Source organism: Euprymna scolopes, chromosome 14 (assembly GCF_053919585.1).
Source record: "Euprymna scolopes isolate OS-2025 chromosome 14, ASM5391958v1, whole genome shotgun sequence".
In the NCBI taxonomy this organism is placed as follows: Eukaryota; Metazoa; Mollusca; class Cephalopoda; order Sepiida; family Sepiolidae; genus Euprymna; species Euprymna scolopes.
The window spans coordinates 87,895,278-87,909,036 of NC_136495.1; the positions used below are offsets into that span (position 1 = coordinate 87,895,278).

A 13,759-nucleotide genomic window follows, 5' to 3' on the forward strand; every position below is an offset into this window, starting at 1 on the left:
AAGCTATGGTTGCTCTAATAACAACAAATAAAAAAGCTATGGTAGCTCCAATAAAAAAAAAGCTATGGTAGCTCCAATAAAAAAAAAAGCTATGGTAGCTCGAATAAAAACAAAAATAAAAAGCTATGGTACCTCCAATAAAAACAAAAAAAAAAAAGCTATGTTAGCTCCAATAAAAACAACAAAAAAAGCTATGGTAGCTCCAATAAAAACAAAAAAAAAAGCTATGGTAGCTCCAATAAAAACAAAAAAAAAACTATGGTAGCTCCAATAAAAACAAAAAAAAAAGCTATGGTAGCTCCAATAAAAACAAAAAAAAAAAAGCCATGGTAGCTCGAATAAAAACAAAAAAAAAGCTATGGTAGCTTCAATAAAAAAAAAAACCTATGGTAGCTTCAATAAAAAAAAAAGCTATAGTAGCTCCAATAAAAACAAAAAAAAAGCTATGGTAGCTCCAATAAAAACAAAAAAAAAAAGCTATGGTAGCTCCAATAAAAACAAAAAAAGCTAAGGTACCTCCAATAAAAACAAAAAAAGCTATGGTAGCTACAATAAAAACAAAAAAAAAACTATGGTAGCTCCAATAAAAACAACAAAAAAAGCTATGGTAGCTCCAATAAAAACAAAAAAAACTATGGTAGCTCCAATAAAAACAAAAAAAAAGCTATGGTAGCTCCAATAAAAACAAAAAAAAAAGCTATGGTAGCTCCAATAAAAAAAAAGCTATGGTAGCTCCAATAAAAACAAAAAAAAAGCTATGGTAGCTCCAATAAAAAAAAAAGCTATGGTAGCTCCAATAAAAACAAAAAAAAAAAGCTATGGTAGCTCCAATAAAAACAAAAAAAAAGCTATGGTAGCTCTAATAAAAACAAAAAAAAAGCTATGGTAGCTCCAATAAAAAAAAAGCTAAGGTAGCTCCAATAATAAAAAAAAAGCTATGGTAGCTCGAATAAAAACAAAAATAAAAAGCTATGGTAGCTTCAATAAAAAAAAAAGCTATGGTAGCTTCAATAAAAACAAAAAAAAGCTGTGGTAGCTCCAATAAAAACAAAAAAAAAGCTATGGTAACTCCAATAAAAACAAAAAAAAAAAGCTATGGTAGCTCCAATAAAAACAAAAAAAAAAGCTAAGGTAGCTCCAATAAAAACAAAAAAAAAGCTATGGTAGCTCCAATAAAAACAAAAAAAAAGCTATGGTAGCTCCAATAAAAACAAAAAAAAGCTATGGTAGCTTCAATAAAAACAAAAAAAAGCTTTGGTAGCTCCAATAAAAACAAAAAAAAGCTATGGTAGCTTCAATAAAAACAAAAAAAAGCTTTGGTAGCTCCAATAAAAACAAAAAAAAGCTATGGTAGCTCCAATAAAAACAAAAAAAAGCTATGGTAGCTTCAATAAAAACAAAAAAAAGCTTTGGTAGCTCCAATAAAAACAAAAAAAAGCTATGGTAGCTTCAATAAAAACAAAAAAAAGATTTGGTAGCTCCAATAAAAACAAAAAAAAGCTATGGTAGCTTCAATAAAAACAAAAAAAAAAAAGCTATGGTAGCTCCAATAAAAACAAAAAAAGCTATGGTAGCTTCAATAAAAACAAAAAAAAGCTTTGGTAGCTCCAATAAAAACAAAAAAAAGCTATGGTAGCTCCAATAAAAACAAAAAAAAGCTATGGTAGCTTCAATAAAAACAAAAAAAAGCTTTGGTAGCTTCAATAAAAACAAAAAAAAGCTTTGGTAGCTCCAATAAAAACAAAAAAAAGCTATGGTAGCTTCAATAAAAACAAAAAAAAGCTTTGGTAGCTCCAATAAAAACAAAAAAAAGCTATGGTAGCTCCAATAAAAACAAAAAAAAGCTATGGTAGCTTCAATAAAAACAAAAAAAAGCTTTGGTAGCTCCAATAAAAACAAAAAAAAGCTATGGTAGCTACAATAAAAACAAAAAAAAAGCTATGGTAGCTCCAATAAAAACAAAAAAAGCCGATATTTCCAATAAAAACAAGCAAATCGAAGAAACAATACTTTCATGTAACTTTAAGATATGATATAGTTATGATATCACAAAATTATTCACAATTAAATCTTGAAGTTGTAAAAAAATGTTAAGCATAGACATCATCATCCATAAATTGACGTTTTACTGATTTTCTAGAATTGGGGGTTTCGGCCTCATCGCACTCAATAGACTAACAAGCATAGTGGCATCCCAATGACCTTGATAGCGAACTTCCATGTTGCTGATGTCTTAATGGAAGCGCTCCCCTTGTCCCCTTGCTTGTCACTAACATCACCGAGATTTTCTAGCAAATGGGCAAGATAGATGTGCAAAAAATGTAACTTGATGCTCATATTTGCACCCAGTTGATGGAGACTAATGAGTTTCAACAAATTCTTTGTAATTGGGCGCCTTTACCCTCCCCCCCCTCCTCCGTGTAGAATTTTACTACATTCATAAATGCCGTCCAAGCACTCAATTCTGCAGGATTTATAAAATTACATGAATTTGCGTCATTAAATTTCAAATTTCCATCAAAAATTCCAGCTTTTAATTTCCCTATGGTTAGACCTGGAAATTGCATGCTATTCAGTTGCTATCTTTCTCAAGAGCCTTCATAAGCTATTTCATGATGCCAAGTTTTATGTGCAGAGGAGGAAACAATTTTGGAATGCTCCACCAAAAGAGACCACAGAACATTGAGAGAGCCAAGAATCACTGCACACAAGCCAATCTCTTTAATCCAAGGCTTTGTTCTTGCCCTATCCCACAAACACAAGAAGCAAGGGAATTTTAGTATAGCCACTTTGTAGCTTGAAGAGAACCCCAACCATTTTCAAATCGACACATATGATCCATTGATGCTGTCTGTATGAAATCTTTTCCAGAACTAATTTGTCATTGAATGGCCAACAGGAACTGATCCATAAAAGTTGCCATCCTGAAAAAGAACACATTTTATAAACTTCTTTTGGAACTGTCTATAAAAAGGCACCAATCTTGAGAATAATACTGTTCAACACCAAGCTGCCACTGCAGGCTAGTAACATCGTTGCAATATACTATGTCATTTTCCGGAGTGAAATATGGCAAGAATTCCATAAGCTATAGAAGGTTATGAGAGTTCCAGGCTGAAGTAGATTTTTTTTTGAGTCTTGAAGCTAAAATTTCAGAAGATTCTTTGAAAAGGTTGAGATCTGATTCAGATCATTAAGTTCTTCCTTGAGAAAAAAGCTATGGTAGTGAAGAAGGAAATCCGACATCTAAAAGAGTAGCTTCACTACTGTCAGTGAACAAAACAGAGGCCTGGTCTTCAGAACCAGGCAATTCCTATTCGTGCAAGCCTTTAAACACTGAAACAAGAATTTCATTGCAGTGTGAAATTGGCTTAATTGCAGACTTGAGGTTTGGATAAAGTAACAAATTCCTGTTTTACCCCTTTGTTTTGCCTACACAGAAATAGCAGTCATCAAAATGGTTTTTCGGTTCATGCCAGACCATTGAATACCAAAGCGGAGTGATTTTCTATCCTTTTTTGTCCAAAGATGCTCAACACATTGCTTGCATACAATATGGGGTGCCCATACCTTATCTTGATCATCCAGCATTACAAAGAAGTAAGCAAGATAAAACACAAATATCACAAATTCACTGATTCCTTTCCTGTTGGATTGCAACGTGTCTGCAAATTTAGCAAAATACATTTGGATTGTTTAAACAACATCGCCTAGGAGATGATGTAGCCATGCTTAATTTTTACTCCAAAAATCTGTAACGAAAGTAAAATAATGCAGCTTAATTATTTCCTGTCTGACTTGAGTTCCTAACATTAAGATAATAAACCATACTATGATCCAGAAATCAACAAAAACATACCACAATCGGTAAGCCTAGAATTTTTATAGAAACATGCCTTGTCATCACACGCACCTACACTTCAGTCAAACTATTCTAAAAAAAAATACCAACTTAAGGACTAGAATATAATCCACAGGTATATTTATTTAAAGTAAAAAAAAAAACCAAAAAACCGCAAAAACTGAAAGATAAAACATTATCAATGTAACAAAACCATTATTACATTACCAATGTAACAAAACCATTATTACATTACCAATGTAACAAAACCATTATTACATTACCAATGTAACAAAACCATTATTACATTACCAATGTAACAAAACCATTATTACATTACCAATGTAACAAAACCATTATTACATTACCAATGTAACAAAACCATTATTACATTACCAATGTAACAAAACCATTATTACATTACCAATGTAACAAAACCATTATTACATTACCAATGTAACAAAACCATGATTACATTACCAATGTAACAAAACCATTATTACATTACCAATGTAACAACACTGTTATGAAACAATGCATTTCTGGTTAAAATTATTGTAATCACCTCCACTGTTCACGACAAAATCAACGTTTTCATATGCATTTAAGAAAAAAAAAACAAGAATAGTCAGTTAGATTTTGAAACAAAAATTATTCAGATTTCCAATGCTATGCTCAGTTTTAAGATTTATATGATTATAGAGAAATAATAAAATGCTATGCTCAGTTTTAAGATTTATATGATTATAGAGAAATAATAAAATGCTATGCTCAGTTTTAAGATTTATATGATTATAGAGAAATAATAAAAGTGCATCTGGATCAGCTTTACCTTCATACATGTCTTGAAATTATTTTTTTCTTCATCATCATTCTCATTTTCCAGGAACATGTTTTCAGTGCAATCCACAAGGAACAGTACACCATCTTTAAAAGTTAATTGAAACTAGAAGTAAAATAAAAGAAACCATTAAGATTCGGTGTACTTTAGTTTATGTAAGACTTGTAAATGGTTGAAAACTAAATTTGCTTGAAATGAACATAGTTTTGTTAGTTTCCAAAATTTTATAACAAAAATTAAAGGAAACTTGATAAATCTTTTTAACATTTAATGTATACAATTTTTGTGTTACATCTGTGTATTCTGTGGGTATACATAGAAACGAAAGAGGAGGAGGGTATATTAATATAATCAAATGAGTTCAGCATAGAATTGTAAATTATTTATAATCAGGTTGCGGGAAGGGAGATGAATCTTGGAAATACATTTGTTTACAGTTTAGCATTTATTTTCTAAAGGCAAAAAGAAAAAGATATGGCACAGCAGGAAATGTATTCGTTTCATTCAATTTAGAATTGTAAAATAATTGTGAATGCATTTCAGTTTAAGCAAGCAAAATAATTGTAAGTAAAAAGTTTAAAAAATCAGTAACCAGTTTAGTCTTAACTAAAGTTAAATTTTAGAAGATTCTTTTTTTTTTTTTTTTTTTTAAATACAAGTTGATTATATTCTTTTTAGATAATTTTTATTTTATCAACTAGAATGAAAAGAGCAATGTAAAGGATGTTTAAACTGTTTGAATTATGCAAATACCATCAGTAGTTCAAAAGTTATGAGAATTTTAATTGCCAAAATTTAGGCTTTTCCGTAGACATTTTTCTTTAGAAAAAGTGGGTTAAATTATGAACCTCAACATTTCAAGAAATTTGGTAATTTTTGCCTCCATTTATTTATTTTCCAAGCTATTCTCATGAAACTTGGCATTCTTATGTAAAATTGTGTGCTATTTCTGATTATGCAGTCAAATCTGATGTATCTCTTTACCATAAGCCATAAATTATAAATTCAATGTACAAATTTCAATTTTTTTTAAACTAGCGCATGGTATCATACAGCGATTCATGAACAAAACTAAGTATTATAGTGGTATTTAAACATATATTGAGAATAGGCATTTTCCTGCCTCCTCACCAAATGAGAGCTTAATCTAGGGTGTAGCCATTGAATGCTTAAAGAGCATTCATGGCCGATATTTACTACTCTCCTCAAAGAAAAAAACTTGAGTAGATATGAATTAATCTCAGAAATAAATCAAAGAAGATTCTTCATATAGATTTTGGATTTCTGTAACAGATGAAAATTCCCATAGTTGAGCAGAACTTATGCATTTTGGGACCAATCTAATTTTCAATTTTGTAAATCCTCTTTATTTGGTTCAAAATATACCTCTATTTTCTGAGATGCAACCATAAATTGTACTCTACATGATTCCTTGATGTAACATTCAAAGTACCAGGATACCAGGAATCCTGATAAAGAGCAACTATATATTCACCAGTTGATGGTAATTTTTGTCATTTCTATTCTGTTGTTTTACTGAAAGTTCAACTATGTAAACAAAGAAATAAAACGGTAATTTTTTACCTTGTTTCCACCTTAATATTAAAATGATTCCTTTTATAGGTTTTAGGGTATACTGAAAACAAATATCGCATTTAAATTTTCTGCAAATAAGTAGTTTTCCATGTATTAAGCAATGTCATTTATTATGTTATTGCTGATGGCCATCTTGGTACGCGCGAGCGCGCAAACATAATCCGAGAAACTATGTGCAAACGTACGTACCATGATGGTCACCAGCAATAACTTAAGAAACGACATTGCTTAATATCCAGAAAATTTGCAGAAAATTTAAATGTGATATTCATTTTCAGCATATCTGAAAACTTTAAAAGGTAGTCATTTTAAAGAAAAATGTTACGGTGGAAACAAAGTAAAAATTTACAAAATGCATCACAATGAAATTCTTTATCAAACCACCTAATTATTATTATTTAAATATCCTCAGTTAAAAAAAGAAAAAAAAACAAAAAAAAACGTGTTTGTTTTACAGATTCGAAAAAATGGTCTTGACAATGAGTTAAAAATAAATTCAAGTTTCACAATATCTTTTATTTAATTTTGAGGTGAAAGTACAGAATAGTTAACAAAATACCCTTTCCTCCCCATGTTAAGAATGGGTTTCTAAATAATAGCGTTATTATTTCAGCATGGTAGCATAAGTGCACAAGTACCTTTTATTTGTTATATATACTTTTTTTTACCACTAAAACACAATTCTACCTTAAGTACATGTAAGAAGTTATAAATACAATGATAACAGAAACGCATGTACTTAGTACATTTTGTTGTTTTTTAATGCTTTTAGTACGTGTGTACTAAAAGCGTTAAAAACAACAAAATAGTATTGTTTGGAAATCAAATTTGAAAAACTTGAAAATAATTTTTTTAAATTGACAAACTCAGAATAAAAAATAAAACTGATTTTTCTGCTTTCGTTTTGAAAGCAGAAAAAGTTTTTATTTCTGAGCAGAGCACATAGCGAGCATTGAATTTCTATAAAAGATAATATTTTAAAGAAATTTCTCCACAATTAATAATTATCAAATATTTACATATACATGAAAATAATTTTGAAACTATTATCTATATGAAAATGGATGATATATACCGATTTATCTTATCAATTTTGAAATATTTTTCGTCAATTTTGCTCGGTTGTAACTTTGCTTCCTGTGGTTGTAAAAATATAAATCAAAGTCCAGTAGAGATGAACTTCTATGCACGTAAAAATTTCAGCCATATCCAAGCAAATTTGAACCCACGCATATGTATCCAATTTTTTTTTTTTTTTTTTTTTTTTTTTTACATGAAGGTCACCACTTATCAAGGTCCCGAAGCCACTCGGGGATAAGGGCTATTTTGTGTACAGTAATCAATGAGATAGTGTTGCACTGTTGCAGTATTCATTATTATTGGAGATTTGATAAAATGTCATTACTTAGGGGGGGGGCGGTTCATCAGGAATTTGTTTATATTGGACTTGAAGACATCCATGTTGAAGTCAGGCAGAGAGTTCCATAGGCGTGCAGTTCTAAGAAAGAAGCTTTGTTCATGGAATCTACGTTTTGATTTAGGCACAGATAAAGAGTGGGGAAAATTTTTGACAGTGGTTTCAGCTAGACGGGTGTTTATCGTGAAAGATTGGTAAGGGGGGACCAGAGATTGGAGCTCAGACGAGCACCTGCCATGGTAATAACGATAAAACAAAGATAGGCTCGCAACGTCTCTTCTGTGGGAGAGAAGATGCAGGGAAGAGAAAAGGGCATCTCCCATTAAGTCACAAAGTCCATTTTGTACTCTGTGAAGGCAGGATAGGCTGTTTTTAGCAGCTCCTGCCCAGATGTGGCAGCAGTATTCCATTCTTGGACGTACTTGGCTTTTATATAGATAGAGAACTGCATCAGAAGTGAGATATCTTCTGGAGCGTTAGAAGGATCCCACCATCTTTCCAGCGACCTTGGCAACAGACCTGATGTACATGTTCCATTTCAGATCAGGAGTAACGGTCAAGCCCAGAAGGTTGTCAAAACATAGGGCCTCCCCTAGACGAGAGCCATCCATTTCAATTGATGCCAGATGGGCATCAGAGCGTTGATGATGTAAAGATAGAAGCTTGGTTTTAGATGTATTAAAAGGTAACCAGCCACCTCTTCCCCCAATGTACGACTAGGGCAGGTCGATTTTGGAACTCCGGTGAGGCAATGGTGATGATAGTTGGGGTTTGACATAGAAAAGACCTACACAAAATATTTTTCTCAAAATCGTTATCTTTGCTTGAGGAAATGACTTTAAAAGTTGAACAATTGAAGTGATTAACAGTTTTTCGGTGAATTGTCAAGAACGTCCCATCATCAAAACAATCCGTACTGTTAAGAAAATAGAATCATTATTTAGAATAATTTTTAAACTACATTTTTAAATAAAATGAGTGAGGATAATTAATTAATAAAATAAATATTAAGTGTAAAGGCAAAAATTATGTTTTTTAAATAATAACGACCAAAGTTCGCTTTTTTCATTTCAGGAACTTTTTGGTGGGCTGGAAACATTTTAGATTTCACCGTCGCAAACACGCTCGTTATTGATATTGAAAATTAACGTTTGTTTATTATTTAATTTGAAAACATAACGATTTAGGCTTAATTATTTCGAAAGGAAAAACGAAAAAGACTTGTTTAAAATATATATTATTATATTTCAAGTGTCTGCAGTGAATTTAAACATATTTGATTTAGCTTTTTTAATTTGTTTTTCTATTAGGTTGACACAAAAACAATGTCATTTGTTGACGTTCAAATGAACGTCAAAAACATTATTTTTGCACTAACCTAATATTTCACATCAAATTCTATTTGAAATTTTTATTAAAATATGGTAATACTCCAGTTTTATATTAAAAGGTTTTTCGTTATGTGTGCATCTATGTTATTGTGCTCAAATAACTTTATTTAGAAAGCCATTCTTAATATGGGAAGGAGGTTGTATTGTAACTATTCTGTACTTTCACTTAAAATATTAATAAACAAAAATTTCATAAAAATTAAATTTAACTTGAAAATACTATTAAAAATAGCATAGTAACATAGATGCACAAACACTGGTTTTTCAAACTCTAAACACTAAACACTTGTTAAAAATTGCACAACTACAGCAAGAATGAATCTCTTTATCGATAAATTCATGTTATTAAAGGCGGAGCTAAACTCTGCTAAAAATGTCTAAACTAAACACTACTATGCCTCTGATTTGGTTTGGTCCTCTCTCTTCAATACATCTAATTCAACTCTACAAAGTTTTTCATTATTTCTTATAACTAGCACTTATTTCTTTACATATGAAACTGGAAGATAGCCTACTACAGTTTCCTTCAGTTATAATCCATTTATTTACTTTACTTTTCAGATTAGAATGTCAGTAAAAGCACAACGTTCAGCTATATAACCCGTGGTTCACAAAATTTGCTGGTTCACCTTGTCATTTGGATGAAACAGCACCCCCAACTACACAACAAGTCATCCAGTTTAGTTATTTCCTCGAAAACAGTTAAAAAATAGTGAGATTTCTAATTGCCAAGGAAATAATTAGTATTCGGCAACCAGTCAATCCACAATTGCCCTTGTTAAGGTAACATTATATAGGACAGAAGGTCAATATATTTTGCTATAAGAGGACCAAACAGATTGACAGGAAATCTCTTGCAGCAATCAAAGTGAAAAGAATGAAGGAACAGCGAGACAGACTGTTTGATATATATTCTTGTAGCTGTAAACTTTCTGTCTTGAGATGTGATGAATTTGTAGTAAAGTGCAAAGCTGAAAATTGTCAAATAAGGCACATAATCTGCACTTGTCCTCCTAACAAGGAGGTAAAATTAATTCTATAGATTCACCTGCAATTATATTCCTTTTTTGTGGAAAATAAAATCATATATTTATTATGTAATCTGGCTCTATTATTAAACATGCAAATTTTCCAGTTTTCAGGTTCCACGAGAAGAACTGCCATTTACAGCAATTTTTAAATTAATTGATGGAACAACAAAAAGCCTAACAACATTTACTGGTCCTTTGGGGAAACTTTGTATCAATAATTATCAAGATTTGCCTCAAGTAGAATTCTAAAAAATTAGTGTCCCTCCCGATCATCATTATCTGATAGCAGAAGAAACAAATAATTTAAGTGTGAAGACCAGAGGCTACTTTTTGAGTATGCTGTTGGCATTTCTTGTGGAGAAGTTAACTTAGAAAATTGGGCCCTTGAATTAAGGAAGATGGCTAACATAAGCCACAAGATTAATGTCTTTATGGACTAGAGTTGTCTATCCTCAAACACTATGATAAATTAAACATTTTGGTCAAATTTATTATCCAAGTGTATGCAGTTAGTTGGTTTGAAATCAAAACCGACAATATTTTTTTTAACCAACAACAGTATATTTTAATATGATTCAGAGAACAAAACAGTTAACTGAAATCCAAATTACTGTTTTAAATTGCACAAAATATAGTGCTTTTGCACTACTTCCGGAAAATATAATATCGATGATAAACTCAGATGAATTGGATGTGAGAGAAGAGGGCATTCAAACGATTTTGTCCATTAGGTAAATAAATATTTATCCATTAAATTTTATTATTTTTCTTAATTTACCCAAACAATAGTTAGTTTTATTCATATTACATCGCAAAAATATTAAAAAAATAAGTGTTTTCAAATAATTTTGTTTTTTTGGTGTTGTTTTTTTCCAAAAATAGTGAACTAAGAAATAAAAAAAAAAAAAGGGAAAAATTACTGCTATCAATTTTGCAGCCACACACTGGTCAAATTTGATTGATTTTTCTCCAAAAGTTGTATAAAAGTTGAGATATTTTGCTAGGTGTGATTCATAATTAAAATTATAATTCATGTATTTATTTTTCTTTCAATGTATTTCATATAAATATATCAATTTTAATTGAATATTTTATAAAAATAGTGAAATTTCAAAGTCAGTGTTGTGTAAAATGCTATGAAAATGAAGGATTTTTCAGCATTTTTCTACACGATTTTTAAAATTAAATGCTCAATTTTCTGTTCAAGATAGGAATCTAATTTTTGGTATATGTTCTTATATCAAATCCAAACTATCATCACCATGTTGATTTTGTGAAAAAAGTTGCAAATCGACCTGCCCTACTGTACCACGCGCTCGAGATCAGAGGAAAGAACTTTGTCGTTTACAGCCTTTGATGTGTTGCCATAGATGGTCGTGTCATCAGCATAGATGTCAACGAATGATTTAAGTATGTGTTTTGGGAGATCATTGATGTAGATCAGGAAGAGAGTTAGGCCCAGGATGGACCCTAGAGGGACTCCAGCATTAATACAGTGGGCCTCTGATTTTTGTCCATCAACCACTATTCTTATGAGCCTATCAGAGAGAAATGATTTAATGATTGAGTAAATATTTCCAGTTATACCATAGCTGGAAATCTTGTGAAGTACGCCTTTATGCCATACCTTGTCGAAGGCTTTCGATATGTCAAGAGCAATTACCCTAGAAAGGAAGCCTCTGTCAAGAGATTTGCTAATCCTAAGAGATATAACCGTTAGCACATCTGCTGTAGATCTTGCAGAGCGGAAATAATATTGCGTGTCACTAAGAAGGTTATTCCTGCTGAGGTGGTTGACTACTTCTCTATTTAATATGGATTCCAGCAACTTACTCATGACACACAGGAGACATATTGGTCTGTACTGAGAGGGAGATGACTTATCACCTGAATTCTTAAATACAGAGCATACTGATGAGGTTTACCAGGGTGTTGGAAAGCACTTCTTAAAGCAACGCTTAACAGGTTTTGTAAGTATGGGAGCAAGTTCTGGTTGAAGCTTTTTTAACACTATGATTCGGATGCCATCAGGGCCAGTTGCTTTACTGGAATCAAAGTTCTTGATTAGCTTGGCGACCTCACGCACAGATATTTGTATGTTACCTAGCATGTTGTGTTATAGAAGGAAATACAGGGAGTTGATGGCCTTCGTCGTATAGGGTAGAATTAGCTGCAAAGTTATTGGCAAATAGTTTTTTTTTTTTTTTTTTTTTTAATTACATTTTCACCCCAAACAAGGCACATTGCCACTTTGGTGTAGGGGGCTACTATCAGGGGAAACAACTACTGGGGTACTATGTAGGGATTTGGGCAGCAAGATGTTGGTTCACGTTGCACTTGAACTTCTGCATGTCAGTACAGTTGGGGAAGCAGTGACCTGGAATGGAATTCCAAAGTCTAGCGGTTCTGGGGAAGAAACTACCGGAGTAGAAAGATCTTTTACATCTAGGGATCTCTACAGTGTGGGGGTGGGATTTTGCAGCTTGTCGGGTCTATCGAGGGTGTTCACGTCGTGGGGGCACGAGTGCTTGCAGTTCATCAGAGCATTCACCATTAAAATACTTGTAGAACAGCCAGAGGGATGCAACGTTTCGTCGATGGGACAGAGGCTGAAGCTTAGATGCCAGTTTAGGGCCTATCAAATTTGCGACTCTCTTTTGAACCCTGTCAAGGAGCGAGAGACTAGTAGCCGATGCACCAGCCCAAATATGACAACAATACTCCATACATGGGCGAATGGTTGCCTTATAGAGGTACAGGATACTTTTGGGTGTTAGTAGTTTCGTCGATGGGACAGAGGCTGAAGCTTAGATACCAGTTTAGGGCCTATCAAATTTGCGACTCTCTTTTGAACCCTGTCAAGGAGCGAGAGACTAGTAGCCGATGCACCAGCCCAAATATGACAACAATACTCCATACATGGGCGAATGGTTGCCTTATAGAGGTACAGGATACTTTTGGGTGTTAGTAGTTTTCTAGCACGGTAGAGAGAGCCCACCTTCCTTGCAGCAGCCCTGGCAATGCCCTCGATGTAATTGCTCCAGCTCATGTTTCCTGTGAACGTTAGGCCAAGGAGCTTGAAAGACGTACTCTCAGATAAAGAGTCGTTGGCCATTGCTATAGGTGGTAGAGAAGGTTTCTTGTAATTATTGAATGAAACCAGTTTAGTCTTGGCGGCATTGAACATGACCATCCATTTTTGTCCCCATTCCACTACTGATTGGAGGTCATCCTCTAGTGTTTCTGCCATTACTTTAGATATATGTTCATTTATTTTCCTGTCGTGCCTGCTATAGAGTGTGGTGTCATCAGCATATGTACCCATCTCAGAGGCAATTTTGTCGAGGAGGTCATTTATGAATATCAGGAACAGTAGAGGTCCAAGGATAGATCCCTGGGGCACTCCCGCATTTATATCATATTGTTTAGATGTATGACCGCCGAGGACAACCTGGATTTTTCTCTTATCTAAGAAGGATTTAATTATGTTAAGTATTCTACCAGTGATACCGTATGATCTAATCTTCCTGAGGAGACCCTCATGCCATACCCTGTCAAAAGCCTTAGATATATCTAGAGCTACCGCTCTGCCCTCTCCCGCTTTGTCCAGTGAATGGTATATGCGTTCAGAGATTACAGTGA

General features: G+C 32.8%; 1 protein-coding gene across 6 annotated transcripts in view; it reads right to left on the reverse strand.

Annotated features, from left to right (window-relative positions):
- The window catches only part of LOC145293149 (DNA repair protein Ku70-like), a 462,221-nt gene that overhangs the window by 275,769 nt on the left and 172,693 nt on the right, over window positions 1-13,759 (reverse strand). For 4 of the 6 annotated variants that reach the window (XM_080139577.1, XM_080139576.1, XM_080139578.1 and 1 more), the window contains one exon: window positions 4,674-4,787. The exons of the other annotated variants lie outside the window; for them this stretch is intronic. In XM_080139577.1, coding sequence (XP_079995703.1) covers window positions 4,674-4,787 — 114 coding nt within the window. The remainder of the gene's footprint in view (window positions 1-4,673; window positions 4,788-13,759) is intronic. 6 annotated transcript variants of the gene reach the window in all.